This window comes from Parasteatoda tepidariorum, chromosome 2, assembly GCF_043381705.1.
Source record: "Parasteatoda tepidariorum isolate YZ-2023 chromosome 2, CAS_Ptep_4.0, whole genome shotgun sequence".
Classification (NCBI taxonomy): Eukaryota; Metazoa; Arthropoda; class Arachnida; order Araneae; family Theridiidae; genus Parasteatoda; species Parasteatoda tepidariorum.
In genome coordinates this window covers 20,454,806-20,471,492 of record NC_092205.1, presented here as the reverse complement: position 1 = coordinate 20,471,492, position 16,687 = coordinate 20,454,806, and the positions used below count along the sequence as shown (strand labels likewise).

Here is a 16,687-nt window from a genome sequence, read left to right as displayed (position 1 = left end):
TTTTTTCGAATTTTAGACTGGGACAAGTGTTCTGATAACAATGATGAAAGAAATGCATGGGACAAAAAATATGGAGAATTATTGTTCTAAACTGTTAATACATCTCAAAGTTTACAACCATCTATATAATTACAAAGAGACAAAATTACTTATTTACTAATTTTTATTAGAAACGAAACCGCAAAAATAGTTAATTTCAAAGAATCTAAAACTGTTTGCATCTGCTAAAGCATGAAAAAATAAATTTTAATATTTATGCCGTAAAAGATTATGGTCATTAAAAACATTACCGATAAAAAATAGTTATTCTAGTATACTTGAGGGGATATTCTCATTAATCAAACAAACAAATTCCCATTCTTGAATGCGTAAATTGCTATTTATCTTGTTCATATGTTTCTTAAATTAACATTTTATTTTATTTTATAACCGTCGTTGAACAGCCGACCCAATTTTTTGGGTTTACGACTACTAATGTTCAACTCCATAGCCTTGTAATTTTGAACCCGATGCAGAAGGCAAGGGAACTTCTGGATCGAGTATTGGGAGAAATTTGCCTTCATGGAAGACTTTTTGATGGAGCTAACCCGCATTTGCGTTACATGGAGAGGAAGACAAGAACCTCCCACGGATAGCCTAAGGGGACTCTAACCCATGATCCGTCTGCCACTGAGGATATTTGACGTCAGCACTGTGGTCGGTGCAAGCCGACATTGATGGTTGATATAGATTTTAAATTTTTCTGGTAGAAATATTGTAATTTAAAATATAAAAAGCAATTTTCTACAGCATTGTGACTCGCCAGCATGCCAATTTAAGAAGAAAAAAAATTATTAATATTTCTTTTTCTAAATTAAGTTTAGGACGCTGTTTCTCGTACCGCCAGGGACGGGAAAAAGTCTTTTGTGGGCACAGTCAACCACTAGTCAAAATAGGACATTGACATTATACTTTATTTTGTGATATCACAAAAAAGTCTCAATGAATATTTATTGCAACTACTTGGTAATCCAAACTATACATTACGGAGACTCAAGTCACTGAGAAACATAATTGCAACTTTGATCCCATTTCAAACCTTGTCTGACTTAAGTCACAGCGGTATTTTCTGTGATTTGTCATACTCTATTCTCATAGTTAATTTTTAGAGATTTTGTGTCTAATTACTAAAAAATAACTATTCGATAACTTACGTTTCCCTATATTTGTTTCTAGTAGTTATGCACTTTTACTAGGAGTTAAGTTAGTTTTAAGGATATTTAATTTTTTCTATTTGTTTGCTTCTATTTATTAAATATTTTTTTAAATGATATTTCCATGACAGGACACATTTTGATCTAAGTTCGAAATTTTTTACCTTTCAATACACACACAATTTAAATTGATGTCTCTGTTGAAGTTATTATGGCTTCATTAAAGCAATTTTCTGTGATGAATCTTCTTTGTCCTTAACTAACCCTTCCACAAGTTAATTTTAGACAAGAACAATGAGCTTCAATTAATATCCTTGTTATAATTGCTGTTGTTGTTCTCATCCCCATGACCAGCAGAACTAGATCAGGTCCATAAGCTCATTCACTCTGAGAAAGTCTAGCACCAACAGGGGATTTTGAACCAGGCCCTGCCTGGTAAGTCCCAGACAAGATAAAATGTGGTCAGGGGAGGCCTGGGCAGCAGAACACTTAGTGCAGATTTCGAAGTGTTTATTACCATCATTATAAGTCATTGATGACAGATGTCCACAGAGGAAACGAGAAATGGCAGTTTGTTCTTTTATGGATGGGGTAAGAGCCAGCTTCTATGGTCAGAGACCTGGAGCACCAGGGGTAGAAGACAGACTTTAGCTGGACATAATGGAGTGGCTTTCATGTCTTGGGTGGCCATACGATTAGTATACACTCCGGACGTACTTTACCCACTCCGTCCAGTGCCACCCCCTCGCCACGATGATGCCACCCCCTCGTCTGTAGGACTTGAGGGGGTTGTTATTAATGCTTTCAGTAACTCAGTTCAAAAAGTTTATTCATCAATAAGAGCAAAAAATATTAATAAAAATAGCAAATGATAAAAACATAACTGAAAATATGTTAAACTTAAAAAGACATGGCTCTTTTAGTTAAAAATAAGAAAAGATACACTGTATTGTAAATAATATGAAATTTTATTATCAAAAATCACATACAAAACATGAAGAATTGGTTACAAAATTTAATTACAATTTTAATACATAATTAAAAAAATAGAAAAATAACACAAAGTAAAAAAAGAATAAATAAATAACTGTTAAACTATTAAGTGAATGGTTTTTCTAATAGATTATATACATTCATATTATATACACATTTACATCCAAAATATGGTTAGCATTTGATTTTTGACAAAAAAACCAAACATTTTTATTTAAAACTAGCATAATTTTAAAATTGAATTACCAAATTAAGTTAGAATTCTCAATATTTGGTCATAAAAGAAAATCAGATCCCCTAAAAACTCAGTCGAGCTAATTATTGGTCCCAGAGTCCAATTGATTTTAAATCAGAGCATAAGTTTAAGTCAATAATACATTTTATCAATGTAGAAAAGTAGGCAATTTATAAACACATAAAATCTGACTTCAGTTTCTTCTAAAATGAATAAACATTAAAAAAGTAAAAGAATATTCAATTCAGTCATTTGGATAATGTCTCAAAATTTTAAACAAGATTTTTGTTCTATTGAGTTAGGTTATGCCAATTTTGATTAAGCAAACAATAATTAACGAATGTACAATGAATGAGGCAGAGTCTTCTTTTCTCTTACACCTTCCTGTTACCTGCAGCTTCTCTTACTGTTACCATATACTCTTGCTCTGGGATTAGCAGTGACACCAGCGTGAAAACATCTTCTTTAAACCTGCAAAATAAATTTTTTATTGCAATGAGAAAGTATCAGAAATTAAAATGTTGAATAAAATTTAAAAAGAAAAGTTTCATAAATTTCAATGTAATTTTTAAAGAATGATTTAAAAAAAAAAAAATTCTACACAGGAAAATGTAAATTTTATGAAAACAATAAGACTCTTTAAATTTTGTTGGGATTTAATGAAAATAAAAGTATTGAATGTAGCAAACGAGAATAACTTGAATTTGTACAATTCAAAATTCAGGTATAATCCAAGGTTAGTAAAATTCTGCATAAATATTTTTAAAAAAAAAAAACAATTGCTAACAGTTAAATTTTATGAGGGATAATTTAAATTTTTCTTGATTTTCATTTAGACACTAAAATATAAATTGTCAACCGTCAACAATGAGTCGACTGATGTAGATATGACCGAACTCTTGACTTAACTGACAGTAAGAAACCAAGTTAAGGACAAACAAGATCAAGAAAAAAAATTTCAAGATATTAAAAAAAATTTTTTTTTTTAATTAAAAAAATATTATTCATTTGATTTAAAACAAATTTTGATTTAAATCAGATTTTTTTTTAAAAATTTTCGAAGACACCTTAAAAACTTAAATTTATAATTAGCTAAATTTTACAAATTTCCATATAATCGAAATACTGTTCAAAGAAATTCAAAATAGATTTTTAACAGCTTTACTGCATTAAAACTGTTTTATAGTACATAATACATGCAAATGCATGATCTAGACTAATTGTAAAAGGAATAGAATTTTATCAAATTTTACTACTAAACAACAGGCTAACAAATAAACAAAAAAAAAGTTTTTTTGAAATTTGATTTATCTAATTATTAATACTTGAAATGACAAAATAGATGATGGAAAAGTGTGAAAATTAGCTGTCAGGTTTATTTTCCGCGTAAAATTGATATCCTTGCAGAGTGCACGGAGAACAATGGAACTTGAGGAAATCCTCTGAAAATTCTGGGGTTGTTACCAGCTATGCTATAAGCTATATCAGATAAAATTTTAAAAAAAAGCCAGGAAAGAAAATTATAACGAACTCAGTCAGGGATGGCCCAACTAACTTCGGCCCCCCCCCCAGAGGAAAAAAAATTCAAGCATACATACAAATAATGTGTCTTGACGTGCAAAATACCAATGGTTACAAATATAAATAGAGATAAAAAATTATATTTATTTTATAATAATTTAGTTAACCTGAAAACAATAGCAATTTTTAAACAGAACTTAAAGAATCTCCGGAAATTTTATAAAATTACTTCATTCTATTAAAAGAAAAAGTATGAAAACATATTAAGTCAGAAAAGAACATCTGTTAACAAATGTTTGAAGATGAATAAAGCTCGAACAATCAAGTTTTTTATGATAGTACAATTGTAATGTAGCAATTTCTAATCAAAACAAAGTAGCAAAAAAGTTACCTTTATAGTAATGTCTTTCTCGTCCCTCTTTACCTCTGCCTACATGAATTAAAAATAACAAGGAATTAATGAATAAAATCACATGAATCTTTAATGCATCTTAAGCACAGATAATATATTATGAAAAAAGAATAAATATAGTAGAATACACAGCTCAAAAATTATATTGCGTAATAGGTCCAAGGAAATTCTGACTGGGCAAGGGCATATATTTTTTTACCTTTACATGCCTGGATGGACATGAAAAATATTTAATGAGAAATACCCAGACAATTAGAGCAGTTTGCTCAAAAATTGTTTTGCGGGACAAAATGGTACCCTGGAAGAGAATCTAAGAAGTAACATTTTTTACGAAACAAATGCATTATTTATTATTTTGAAATTATTAAATGAAGAAGAAAGGAGAAATTTAATTTTTTAGTTACATGTAACATGACAGTATTGAAAAATAACTACTTATCAACAAGGAATCATCTCTTTTTTAAAAAAATTAAAACACTGTCTCTGCAATATGAAGCTAGACGGAATGTTTAGATTACAAAGTAAGCAGTCAAACTTTAAATGCAAGCTTCTTAATAACTTCATAATAAAAATGTTGGAAAAGAGTACATGCAAAAGAGTAAAAATGAAAAATAACTGCTGAAAAAATGGTCGAGAAATGATGTGAATAAACAATGAATTAATCGCAAATAGAGTAAGTCAAAAAATGATTACTCAAATTCAATATTTGTGAGTCAAATTATTGTATTAAAAAACCAGATAAAAAGTAGATGAGCTCTTAAGAAAAGAAAAAAAAAAAAGCTTGTAAAACGAGGTGGACACATGAAGAAATCATTTTGAATTTAATACATTAACAAGTAACTACTCAAATTTGAAATTCATTTCTCCTAATAATATCATAGTAAAAATACCGAAATTTGAAAAATCTCTGATAACAAAAAAGTGATCGAAAATCCAAGCCTATTACTAATAATTTTTAATATTGCTTCCTTCCATATTAACATTTGATTTCTTTTATATTAACAGTTTGCTACTTGCTAGTCCATGGATAAGCATCTCTGACCGAATCGTCACAAATAAAATAGAACATTAAAAAATTATTACTCAATTCTCAAATTTCCCATACCTAATAATATATTAAAAATACTGGAATTTGAAAAATTACCTTGTAAAAGATAGAAAAACAAACGTAAATCCCGACCATTAGAAGTTACTAAGCCGACCTGATTTTTGGGTTTATGACTACTAATGTTCAACTCTGTAGCCATGTAATTATGAACCCAATCCAGAAGACAAGTGAACTTCAAGTATTGGGAGAAGTTTGCCTTTGAGGAGGACTTTATGGATGGAACTAACCCACATTTGCGTTACATGGAGAGGAAGACCACTAGAACCTTCTACGGTTAGCCTAACGGCAAAGGGACTCTATCCCATGATCTGTCTACCACTGAGGATATTTCACGTTATCATAGTGGTCGGTGCAGGCCGGATGCGGACTAACATTGACCAGCTATCGGTGGAATTCGAACCCGGTTCACGTAATTGAAAGGCGATTGCTCTATCCCCTGAGCTATCACAGCTCTTGGTGTCAACATTCAAAAAAATAAGCAAAAAATTTGGTTGACCTGGATTCTTATTTATATCTAAAAAGCCATATTTAATTCATATAATCCTTCTATGGCACTACAGAAAAACAATGGAAAATTTTTAATAACTGAAAGACCTACGTGGCTGTTTCTTTAGACGTGAGGCAACATATTTTTTTAATTCTCTTAGCGTTGATGGTTTAAGTTTCTCAAGATCAATCTCAATTTCATGAGGGCTCTTATTTGAACAATTCTCTCTCAATTGTATAATCTGCACAAGTTGTCCCAATTCCTTACCTAAAAAGAAGGGGATAAAAACTGTTAAAGAGATTTAAATTGTCATCCATTCATTTGAGATAAAAAGAAAACTAAACAAATTTTATTTTTCCCCAAAATATTAAGATTTTACTTCCACATAAAAATTGTTTGATGGATCATTAGAATAAATCATGCTGAAATCATAAATAATAATAATAAAAAAACAAGAATAAAAATAGTTGACATTATAAATTGGCATTTTATGACTCACCAAAATTATAATACAATTGTTCAGTAATGAATTAAATCAGTTATTTCCTAAGCCATTTTCTATAATAAATGGGAGGAAACATCTTTACTTACTATAACTAAAAAACCAATAAATAATAAAGAGTCATATAGTAAGATATCTATTTGTTCCACTCTAAAAAAAAAATTAAAAATAGAACTTATTTTTTGATCAATTAAGACAGTCTTGCTTTGCTTACCGGATTTTTTAAAATCTATAGTTTCTGAGTTCACAATGCACTTTTCCATGATAATGGCTCATAAATAAAATCACTAATTAGATTTTTTTTTCTAAAAAAAAGAAAGGAAATGTTTTTTTTAATTTTATTAAGTTATTTTTTACAGCAATAAAAAAGTAACAGCTAATGTTGTATATCTTTCTATATACACAAATCATTGAATAATAAATTACTAGCTTTCTTCTGAAGTTATTAATAACTCTACTTAATTTACATTTCCCCATTATTTACTTTATGTCCAAGGATATATTTTATTTTCAAAAAATAATCTTAATTTATCTTTGGCTACTATTTTAAAATGTTGACAGAAAGGGAAATGCAAACTCAAAGAAATTTAGATTCAACAATAGAACAAATTTTGTTTACACAAGCAGATGTTGAAATCCAACAATTTCCATTCTTGGCATCATAACTTGATCATTTCGCAATAATTATAAAAATAACAATGCTTTCATTGGGGGATACATCGTTCGCCTTCCAATGAGGATGAAACGGGTTCGAATCCTAGTGATAGCTAATCTGTACAAATTCCGCACCCGGCTCGCATTGAACAGATTGATTTCAGTTCATAGGACTGAAGAGTGGCACCAATAAATATGCTTACAGCTTGTGATTCCACTAAACTTTGAAAAGTATGGGTATTTGGGAGTCAGAATATCCTGGTCCTGGTCAAGTCCTTTCTAACTAAAATTTAGCTGCAATTAAAGATTANTGAAGGAATATATATATATTGGCAACTGATTTAGCAAAAATTTGACAAAGAATTAAAATTTCTATATGAGTTGTTTTTAAAACCTAATCAGGTACTCTTTTCCAATGTTAATAAGCAAGACAATCTTCTTTTTCATAAACACAATGCTGATTTAATAATTCAAATAGCACTTTGCTAAAGCAAGGATAAAACAATTATCACTAAAAGCTGAATAGAATTCATATTTTTCGTTTTACGTGAAAGAATTTAAAAAACGTGCTAACAACATACAGCAAATATTATGAAACAATTATGTTCACATAAAGAATAGAAGATTTACTTTACTGCAAACATACAGAATCACTAAATTATGAAAACTTTTATTGAATAAAAAGTTTAATTATAATTTACTTTAAATGAAAAATGCTAGTAAGTTGCAAAAAATTTTGTAACTAAAACCTTTTTGGTAACAGCTGTTTCATTTGCTATATTCTAAGTGATCTTATTTTATTTGGAGAAATATTATTTTAGAAATTGACTTCTATTTTCGCTCATATTAACTTATAAATTAGCATTTATAAACAGAAACAAAAATAGCAAAGGAATGGAATGAAATTTATTGATTAAAAAATGGGCTTCTGAAAGAAAATTCCTTAACATTAAAAAATAAAAAAAATATTTTTGATTTATGTTACAAAAAGTTTTTTTTTTTAAGTAAATGCACATTTAAAATAAAATTTAAATAATAAAAAACATAAAATAAATATGTTTCAAATTAAAAAATAACGTGTTTAGGAAATTACAATTCAAAGGATGTTTTAACAATTAAAAGAAAACATACAGAATATGAAGGACAAATTAAAGCCACAACAATGAAAAAAGAGGAACTGTGTTAAGTTGATTGTAAATTCTCTACCACTTTATCCATTTATTAATCTGTTTATTTATGAAACATAGATATAGACCATGCAATATGGGACCTACATCTGTGCAATCAAAGTTACACATCAAACTACAGCTGATCATTTAAATCTTATTAAGAATTATTTTGGTTCAGATTTAACTCGATGCATACTCACAAGAGACAAACCCTTTTTCTCAAAATTCACTCAGGACATAAAAGATCTTATATTTATCATCATGACAAAAAAAGTTGTGAAATAAATACCAACCAAGTATTTGTCCATTTACATCCATAAGAAAAACAAAGCAGCGAAATAAAGAAAATAAATGCAGTGAAAACTAAAATATAGAAATATAGTTCTTAAATGTCTCCATTCCAAAAAAATAAATTATCAGATATTACACTACTACTTCAAATATCTAAGCAGAAAAGATCTAGAATAAATTGTTACCTGATAACTTATAAATATTATGAGACAGCTGTTTCTTCTTTTTAGATGACATGGGCTTAGCACTTCTTTTAATTTTTCTACGCAATTTAGACCTGGAAGATGATGAACTATTGATCAGCGATTGGCTGGTCACATTTTCAGATTTTAGAGCAGCTGGCCAATCACTTTTTTCACCTATAAAGGGAAAAAAAGTAAACTTAAATATATTTAATGTTATAAATACATTACAGCAAAAGTAAAACAGAGAGAAATCAAGAACAATGCAGTAAATTAACTTTTAATAGTCATAGATTATTTCAATCATGAATTTTTTTGAAAAACACAATTTTCATCATCATAGTTGGCCAGACAGCCCAATGTAAGCCAATGCCTTCCTCATAATTTTATCCAAGTAAAAAAAAATTGCAAAAAGTGCCTTTTCAATAAAAAAGACCAATGGATATCAGTCACAGATTTATTAGGTTTGAAGAAAAAGTGGCTACTAAGTCATTAGAGTCTACCAGCCACTGGATAGGCTACTAAATGAAGATATTAATTTTCAGGTCTAAAATATAGATTATGATACAATACAATTGAATACAATTATACAAAAATACATAATTAACAGTCAGTAATATGAACATAAAGAAAGCTAATAAAAAGCATGAATTTTATATGAACAATTAAATTTAAATTGTATAATTGGAATCAAAACAATGCATTTTTTTATAATGAGTTAAAAGGGAATAAAAAGTTAATACTAAACGCCAGCAAACAGCATTTGATAATTTGTTATGCTGGAAAATATTATCACTAATTTTCTTTACTTGGTAAAAACTGCATAGGAAGATAACATTATATTTACAAATCAACTTTGAATATAATATTTTTAAGGTGAAATATTTTATTATGATAATTAAATTTTAAAAAACTCAAAATTAATTGTAACATTTTAAATTTTATGAACCCACACTTTATTCAGCCATTCCATTAAACCTCAAGCTCAGAATAATGATGATAATATATTGGAATAACTTTACAGTTAATTTTTAACGTAAAGAAATCAATTAGATAATTCAGATTTAAAACAAGGAAAACATGAACAAAAAAAGACAATATCAGCTAGTTGATTAAACATATGAACAATGGTAATAAAAATTTAGATAAAAATTACTAATAACCAAAGTAATCTACACTTTATAGCAATGTAAATATAAAATTTATGATTTTAAATACAAACACTGATATTCCAATTTGCAGTTTATTTCTTTCAAATACAATTGAAGAATTGTCTAAAAAATTTAAAAGCAATTTTCAGTTTTTTAGACAATTCTTCAATTGAGAATCAAGAGCTTCATTTAAATTTTATTATAGTTTAAGATAAATTGAAAATTATATTGCTGTATTAAAAATTGGTTTATAGCAGGGTTGGGTTTCTGCCATCAAAAACTGGTTTTTGACATGACAGTGGTAAAAACCGTTTTTTTACCGGTAAAAACTGTCAAAAACCTACTGATTTCTTTAATTTATGGCATATAGCAGACAATATATTATTTTCACTTAATTGCCTTTATAAATGAATGTTGTAAATGATTGCTATTGATTTTGCAACTATATACACGCATTCTTATAGAAGGATATACATTCATACAGAAATATTGTAACATACTTATTGAAAATAGTGATACTTAACTTTTATCATTATAGCTTGATTTGCAAAGGATTCAAAATTTTGCACTTCTTAATTGTTAGAAATAAACAAACAAACAAAAAAACTTGGAACTATTAATAAATTCAAGAACTAAAAAGAAGAATTTAAAATTTGGCATTTCTTAAATATTAGAAATAAGCTAAACAAAACTTTCAAAACTTGTAACTACTAACAAACTCTAAGTCAAGAATGACTTGACATTCTTCAGTAATGTAATATGCCAAACAAAATGATGCTTGGAAATGTTGAAAATTTTGTTTAGTATCCTAATATTTTACTTCAAATAGTATGTTTTGATATAATCATGTTGGGAAAATGCAAGAATCTGTTCTTAAATATCTTTTAACAACTTTTTTTCTAATTTTATTGCCCAAAAATGAATTAATTTTAAATTATAAGCAGTTAAACTCAAATAAAAATACAGTTTTACCAAAACTATGGGTTTTTGACAGATGGGTTTTTGACATGACGGTAAAAACCATGGTATAAACCGGTAAAAACCGTCATGTGTCAAAAACTTGCCAACCCTGGTTTATAGTAATACAAAATACATGATTCATATTCATTAAAAGTGGAATAGAAAGTTGTTATTATTAATACCTACTAAAAAACTAAGTAAAAATTCTAACTTTCTCCCCTTTCTCCAAAACTTAAAAAAATATATTTTCAATTAATGCATAAAATTTTCCTATGTCTTCATTTGCAGCTAAGATATAAATAAATTTTTAAAATATCTTTTTAGAAGTGTTGCAATTGATTATATTAGTTTTGCTAATTGAAATTTAGTAACACAGCAATATATTTATAATACATTTTTATTAAGTGTGAAAATCTACAAAAATATATCAGATTTCAACAGTTGCAAAATTTTCAAACTTATGATTTCTTAAAAGAAAAATCATTTTATTTTAATCATTGATATTTAAAAAAACAATTGATTTACATCAATAAATCTTGGTATTAAATAACAGCACATAAAAGAACACTACAAAATTAAATTGAAGGAAGATTTCCATAAACTACCTTTTTCTTAAGTCAAACATGCTATCCTGACTCAAAACATTTATTAATTACCAATAAAACCAAGCAATCAAAAAAATGTAAACTAATTAAAATAACTATGCAACATCATAAAGCGTTACCAGAGAAAAAAGCAATTTGGGATTTTTGAAATTTTAACTTCTCTTCTGGTAAAGTTTGGCTGTTTTCTTTTTCAATACCAAAAGTTTCAACTTCAAATTCCATAGATTCAGAAGAAGATGAACTTGGCAACGATGAGTGATCTTGTCCTAGTTTGCTTTCTTTAGCTAAACAAAATATATTTAATTTAAGTAAACTCACAAAACTATTTTACAAAAAAAAAAATTCACTTATTTTTTCATAAGTTATATATATATTATGATGCATTTAGATTTTTATAAATCATTTTAAATCATTTAATGAATTTTCAAGATAGAAATTGTAGTAAACTTTGTTGAACGAATTTAGATAGGGGGGTTGGAATCTACAATTTATTTATAACCAGAGTGATATCCTGCTTTCAAATTTGAACTTAGATAAACAAGCAAAATAAAACTATGCAAAAATAGTTCCCTTTTTACACAACACTTTTCACAAATAAGTATTTAAAAATTGATATTCATACTATGTTTTAGCCTAATAAAAAAAGAATTATCACTAGGATGAAAATATCACTTTCCTCCAATCTTTTAACAGCAGTACCGACTATCACCATTTCATAAAAAGATATGTGAAAGTTTACTTAGAAAAAAAACCCCTTTACAATCTAGATGGGGATCTTCGCACTTATATTTTCTTTCATAATGTGTCATATTTCTTTCATAAATGTGTTAAAAAATGCTCTTCACATGCACTACTTAAAAAATATTTTAAAATTTAGAATTCAGCTTTTATGCAGGGTCAATCTCTTTGCAGTCTGTGCTATTTTGATTTTGTTAAACTGTATTCTTCTCTATTATTTACTATTCATAACATTTCCAAGAATAATAAAAAAAAAATAGCTACTAACATATGCTAGGGAGGTCAACTCTAAACAACTTTATAAATCAGTCTTGTCATTTATGGCATCTGCCTTACTGCTTTGTGATTTTTTAGATTTTGGGGTATATATTTATTTGCTAATCTTCATGTGTATACTTTTTTATTATTAATTTTAATAAGGATTCTAAAAATACACATGCACTAGAAATACAAAAAATATTTGCATTAACAATTTAGCTCTCCTTTTTTAGGTGATGACAATATACTTTAATTCCACTAACACCCTAAGACATTCAACACAGTAAAATGGTATTATTTTATTAGAAAGAAAAAGAAAAAAACTTTTACTATATTTCTGTATATTAGAATAATGATTTATATTCACCAATCTTTACATATTTATTTTTGGCATTTATTCTAAAAATGAAACAATCATTATCTATTAAACATTATCAACAACTTGATTTGTTACACAACAAGTTCAGAATACCATAAACAAAATAATATATACCTCTTAATTTATCTACAGGAAAAGTTAAAATTGGATTCACTCCAGGTGGCAAAAGTTTGTTATTAATTTCTTCACTATTCATCTTTCTAGGGGAAATTAGAAGAAGCTGAAATAGTAAATTACATTTAGAACACTTTAAATATTTTTCAATTTATTACACATTAACATCATTTAACTGTAACTTAATCATTTAAAAAAGTCTCATTATTGCAACTTTAAACTTAAACTAAATTGTTTTAAGAAACATAAACGTAATTGTTTTAAGTGGGCAGAGAAGATTTACTAAATTTAGGTTCCTTTCAAGAAAAACAAAGTTCTTAATCTACAAAACTCTTGTCAGGCCAGTCTTGACATACGCTTCTGAAGCTTGGACAATGACAAAACTGGAGAAAAGTCCACCAAGCATGGACTTTTGCAGTCCATGCTTGGTGGTGTAAATGAAAACGATAACTGGAGAAGGAGATTTAACTTTGAACTGTACAAGATTTATAAACAACCCGATATTATTAAATACATAAATATAAATAGAATGAACTGGATGGTACATTTGATTCGAATGAGTGATGACAATACATTAAAAGAGATACTGCTTTTTAGACCCACTGGAACAAGAGAGCGGGGGAGATGGGCTGACTCGGTGGAGTCTAATTTTCTTGCAATTAATGAAAAGAATTGAGATCAAAGATAAATCGGTAAGTTGTTATGGAGAAATCTTTAGAGGAAGGCATTGGCACACACTGGGATGTCTGGCCAATGATTATGAAGCATAGTTTCTACACATTTAAATGTTACTAAACTGTTTTACAAAAACATGATTTCTGCACATTTGAGTTTCACAAAATTATTTAAAAAAAAAAAAACATAAACATAATTTCTACAAAATTAAATAAAATCATACTTTTGAAAAGCATATGCACATCTAAATTACACTAACCTGATTTAATAAGCATAATCTCTACATGTTTAGGTATAATTGCCTCAAATTATGAAATAAGTAATGAGGTCACTTGTAACAAAAAGGACATGGCTATCTCACTGTTTTTTGAAACAAAAAACTCTGTAAAAGATGTTATAAATCACACGCAAATGATATACCAATTGCTGTTATATAATTTCATTTATGCACGAAAAAAAACAATTTTACACGATCCTCGTGTGAAACCAACCTAATCTAAACCAAGTGGAATGCATTTTACGCAATTTTCTCATTCACCTGCCCCTAAAAACTTCCCTGGAGTAAATTTATTCTAAAAAAGAATTGCCTTTTAAATATTTGTCTACTTAATACAATAATTATTTCTTGCAATCAATAATTAGCAATAATTTGAAGCATTAAAAATAAGACAAATTTGAAAAACATGATTAACATTCTGATTAATGTTCTTCGTACGTTAATTACTGTGAGTACCTAGCGAAAAAGTGTAATTACTGTAAGAAATCAAAGCAAAATTAAAACAGTTAAATGAAAAATTTCACATTTAAAATGAATAATTATGACCGCAGAAACTGCACAATTAAAAATAAACCATCTTAAACGAAACAAAGCATCAAATTGATAAGTTTATATCAAACAAAGTTAAAACTTATTAATTTTACCACAACAATCTATCCATCAATAATATTTTGCTTCAGAAATTAAATTCCAGAGAGAGCAACAGGCAGTATAATCGATTTTGATTTCAAATGCTTGTTTTTTTGGTCACTCTGTACCATATTTTTTGTAATAAGTAAAACATGCATTTGGCACGCATGCTCATATCGCATTGTAAACAAACGATACTATTGCCCTCTAGTGGGGATATTACGAACAGTTTAGTGTATTTTGTAAAGTTAGATTTTTATAATTTTAAATATTTGCTCACACGAAAAAATAATTATGCGTTGAATTTGAAATAAAATGTAGTTTTTCTAAAATTTTGTATTTGAAATTGAGTAAATATTCAAAATAAAATAAAACGTAAGTTCTTTAATTATGATTTATAAGTAATTGAAACTTAAAATTCGTTTTTTTTTCCTTAAATTTAATGAAATAAAAATAATTAAAAAAATTATTAAATAGCTTAGTAGTTATCTAAAAATACATTGTGAGAGTGTTATAAATCGTGATCATTTTCACATATGAAAATTATTTATACCCACTTTTGGTTTTAAATTAAAAGTTATTATTGAAAAATGATAGAGGGTTCAATCATATTTTTTAAACTAGATTTTGAAACCAATAAACGCCATATTAATGCATACGAATATTTTTTATTAGTTATTTTCAGGAATAGTGGTGGTAAAAAATAGGTTATTTTATTAAATTACAAAAAAGTTAATATAATTAAAGCTAAAAAAAATAACAAAAAATGCTACATTTAACAACACATGCATGGTGCTTTGTAATAATCACTCTAAATAATAAGCTTATCTAAATATACATAGAAAATGGAGACAAAATATAATACTTAAGAATGGTCACAATTTCAATGAATAAAAAAACGTAAAATTCCAAAAAATCACCAGTGAAAAGGTGTGATCAAATTCATTGATAACCGGATGAAACTTAAACCCAAGTAGCACCTTATTATAGGAAACATCCGAAAACCAGAAAAATCTAACGTTATTTTGCATAACTTTCGAACATTAGAAACATACGAAAGGTCGATGTTTTCTATGAAGCGTTTTTCTTTATAAACAACTATTATCTATTATGTTCGTTGTAATACTATTTTGCATTGGATTTGATGTTATATTATTTTAGTTTTTACATTTTCTGTTATTATCTTGCGTCGTTTGGAATAAGCAAAGGGAAGATTTGGATGGTAGTATAATTCGGCGATACATTTTACTTAATTCTCGGTATCGTTGTGAACAATAGTTTTCTAATGTCATACCACGCATTATTTACTTAGTCATACAGAAATACTAAATAAAATTATATCATCGAATTCGGCTGCATCCCTTTTCCTCCCTCTTAACTCCAAAGTATATTTTGTATCCAGTTTATTTTTTTTTGAATGAATATTTCAATTAAGTAATCCTTGAGTAGCTAAACTTTTTTTTTTTTTTAATACAACGAGTTTTCTGAATTTTTACTTTTCTTTAAAATTTTTTATTTATGTTATATTGTTTAAAATTTAAAATAAAGCATTTTTAAGTGTTTGTTTTAAATTATAAATGAATTCCTATTTTTTCCCCATCCTTTCAGAAATGCTGTTGTTGTAGTTGTTGTAGTTCATTTACGTCGCACTAGAGCTGCACAATGGGCTATTGGCGACGGTCTGGGAAACATCCCTGAGGATGAGCCGAAGACATGCCATCACAATTTTGATCCTCTGCAGAGGGGATGGCACCCCCGCTTCGGTAGCCCAACGACCTGCACGCGAATCCTTTCAGAAATGAGTTAATTTTATTATCTCTAGTCATCTCTCATTTTACTCTAGCCATTTGTATTTTCACAATTATCATACATTGTTCATATTCTTAAATTATGTAATAAAAATCACACTGTTTAATTATTAAGATATATTTAAATTTGATGCATTTTATATTTACATTTACAGTTAAATTTACATGTACAGTCCGCAAAAAAAACTTTCGTTCTAATGATCGGATTTTCACGAACTAAGTGTCAATCTTAATGGTTCCTGGGGGTGACCTCAAATATGTTAATTAATTAGTGCTAACTATTAATTAAGTTACGAAATCAGACACAAAAACGTACTTTCTCTGAATAAACATATAATTTTTTTT

General features: G+C 27.8%; 1 protein-coding gene across 2 annotated transcripts; it reads right to left on the bottom strand.

The window, feature by feature from the left end:
* Positions 1-2,142: 2,142 nt before the first annotated feature.
* LOC107438501 (bromodomain-containing protein 3) lies at positions 2,143-14,727 on the bottom strand. Of its 2 annotated transcripts, XM_071177268.1 has the most exons (7): positions 14,549-14,726; positions 12,953-13,058; positions 11,583-11,747; positions 8,751-8,924; positions 6,061-6,216; positions 4,334-4,372; positions 2,143-2,892 (listed from the first exon to the last, which is right to left on the bottom strand). In XM_071177268.1, exons 2-7 carry the CDS (start codon positions 13,032-13,034, stop codon positions 2,855-2,857), a joined length of 654 nt encoding a protein of 217 aa, XP_071033369.1. In that variant the 5' UTR covers positions 13,035-13,058; positions 14,549-14,726; the 3' UTR covers positions 2,143-2,854. The 2 variants fall into 2 exon arrangements, with proteins under 2 accessions (XP_071033369.1, XP_071033371.1); XM_071177270.1 differs by lacking the exon at positions 6,061-6,216 and having other exon boundaries at positions 14,549-14,727.
* Positions 14,728-16,687: the final 1,960 nt, after the last annotated feature.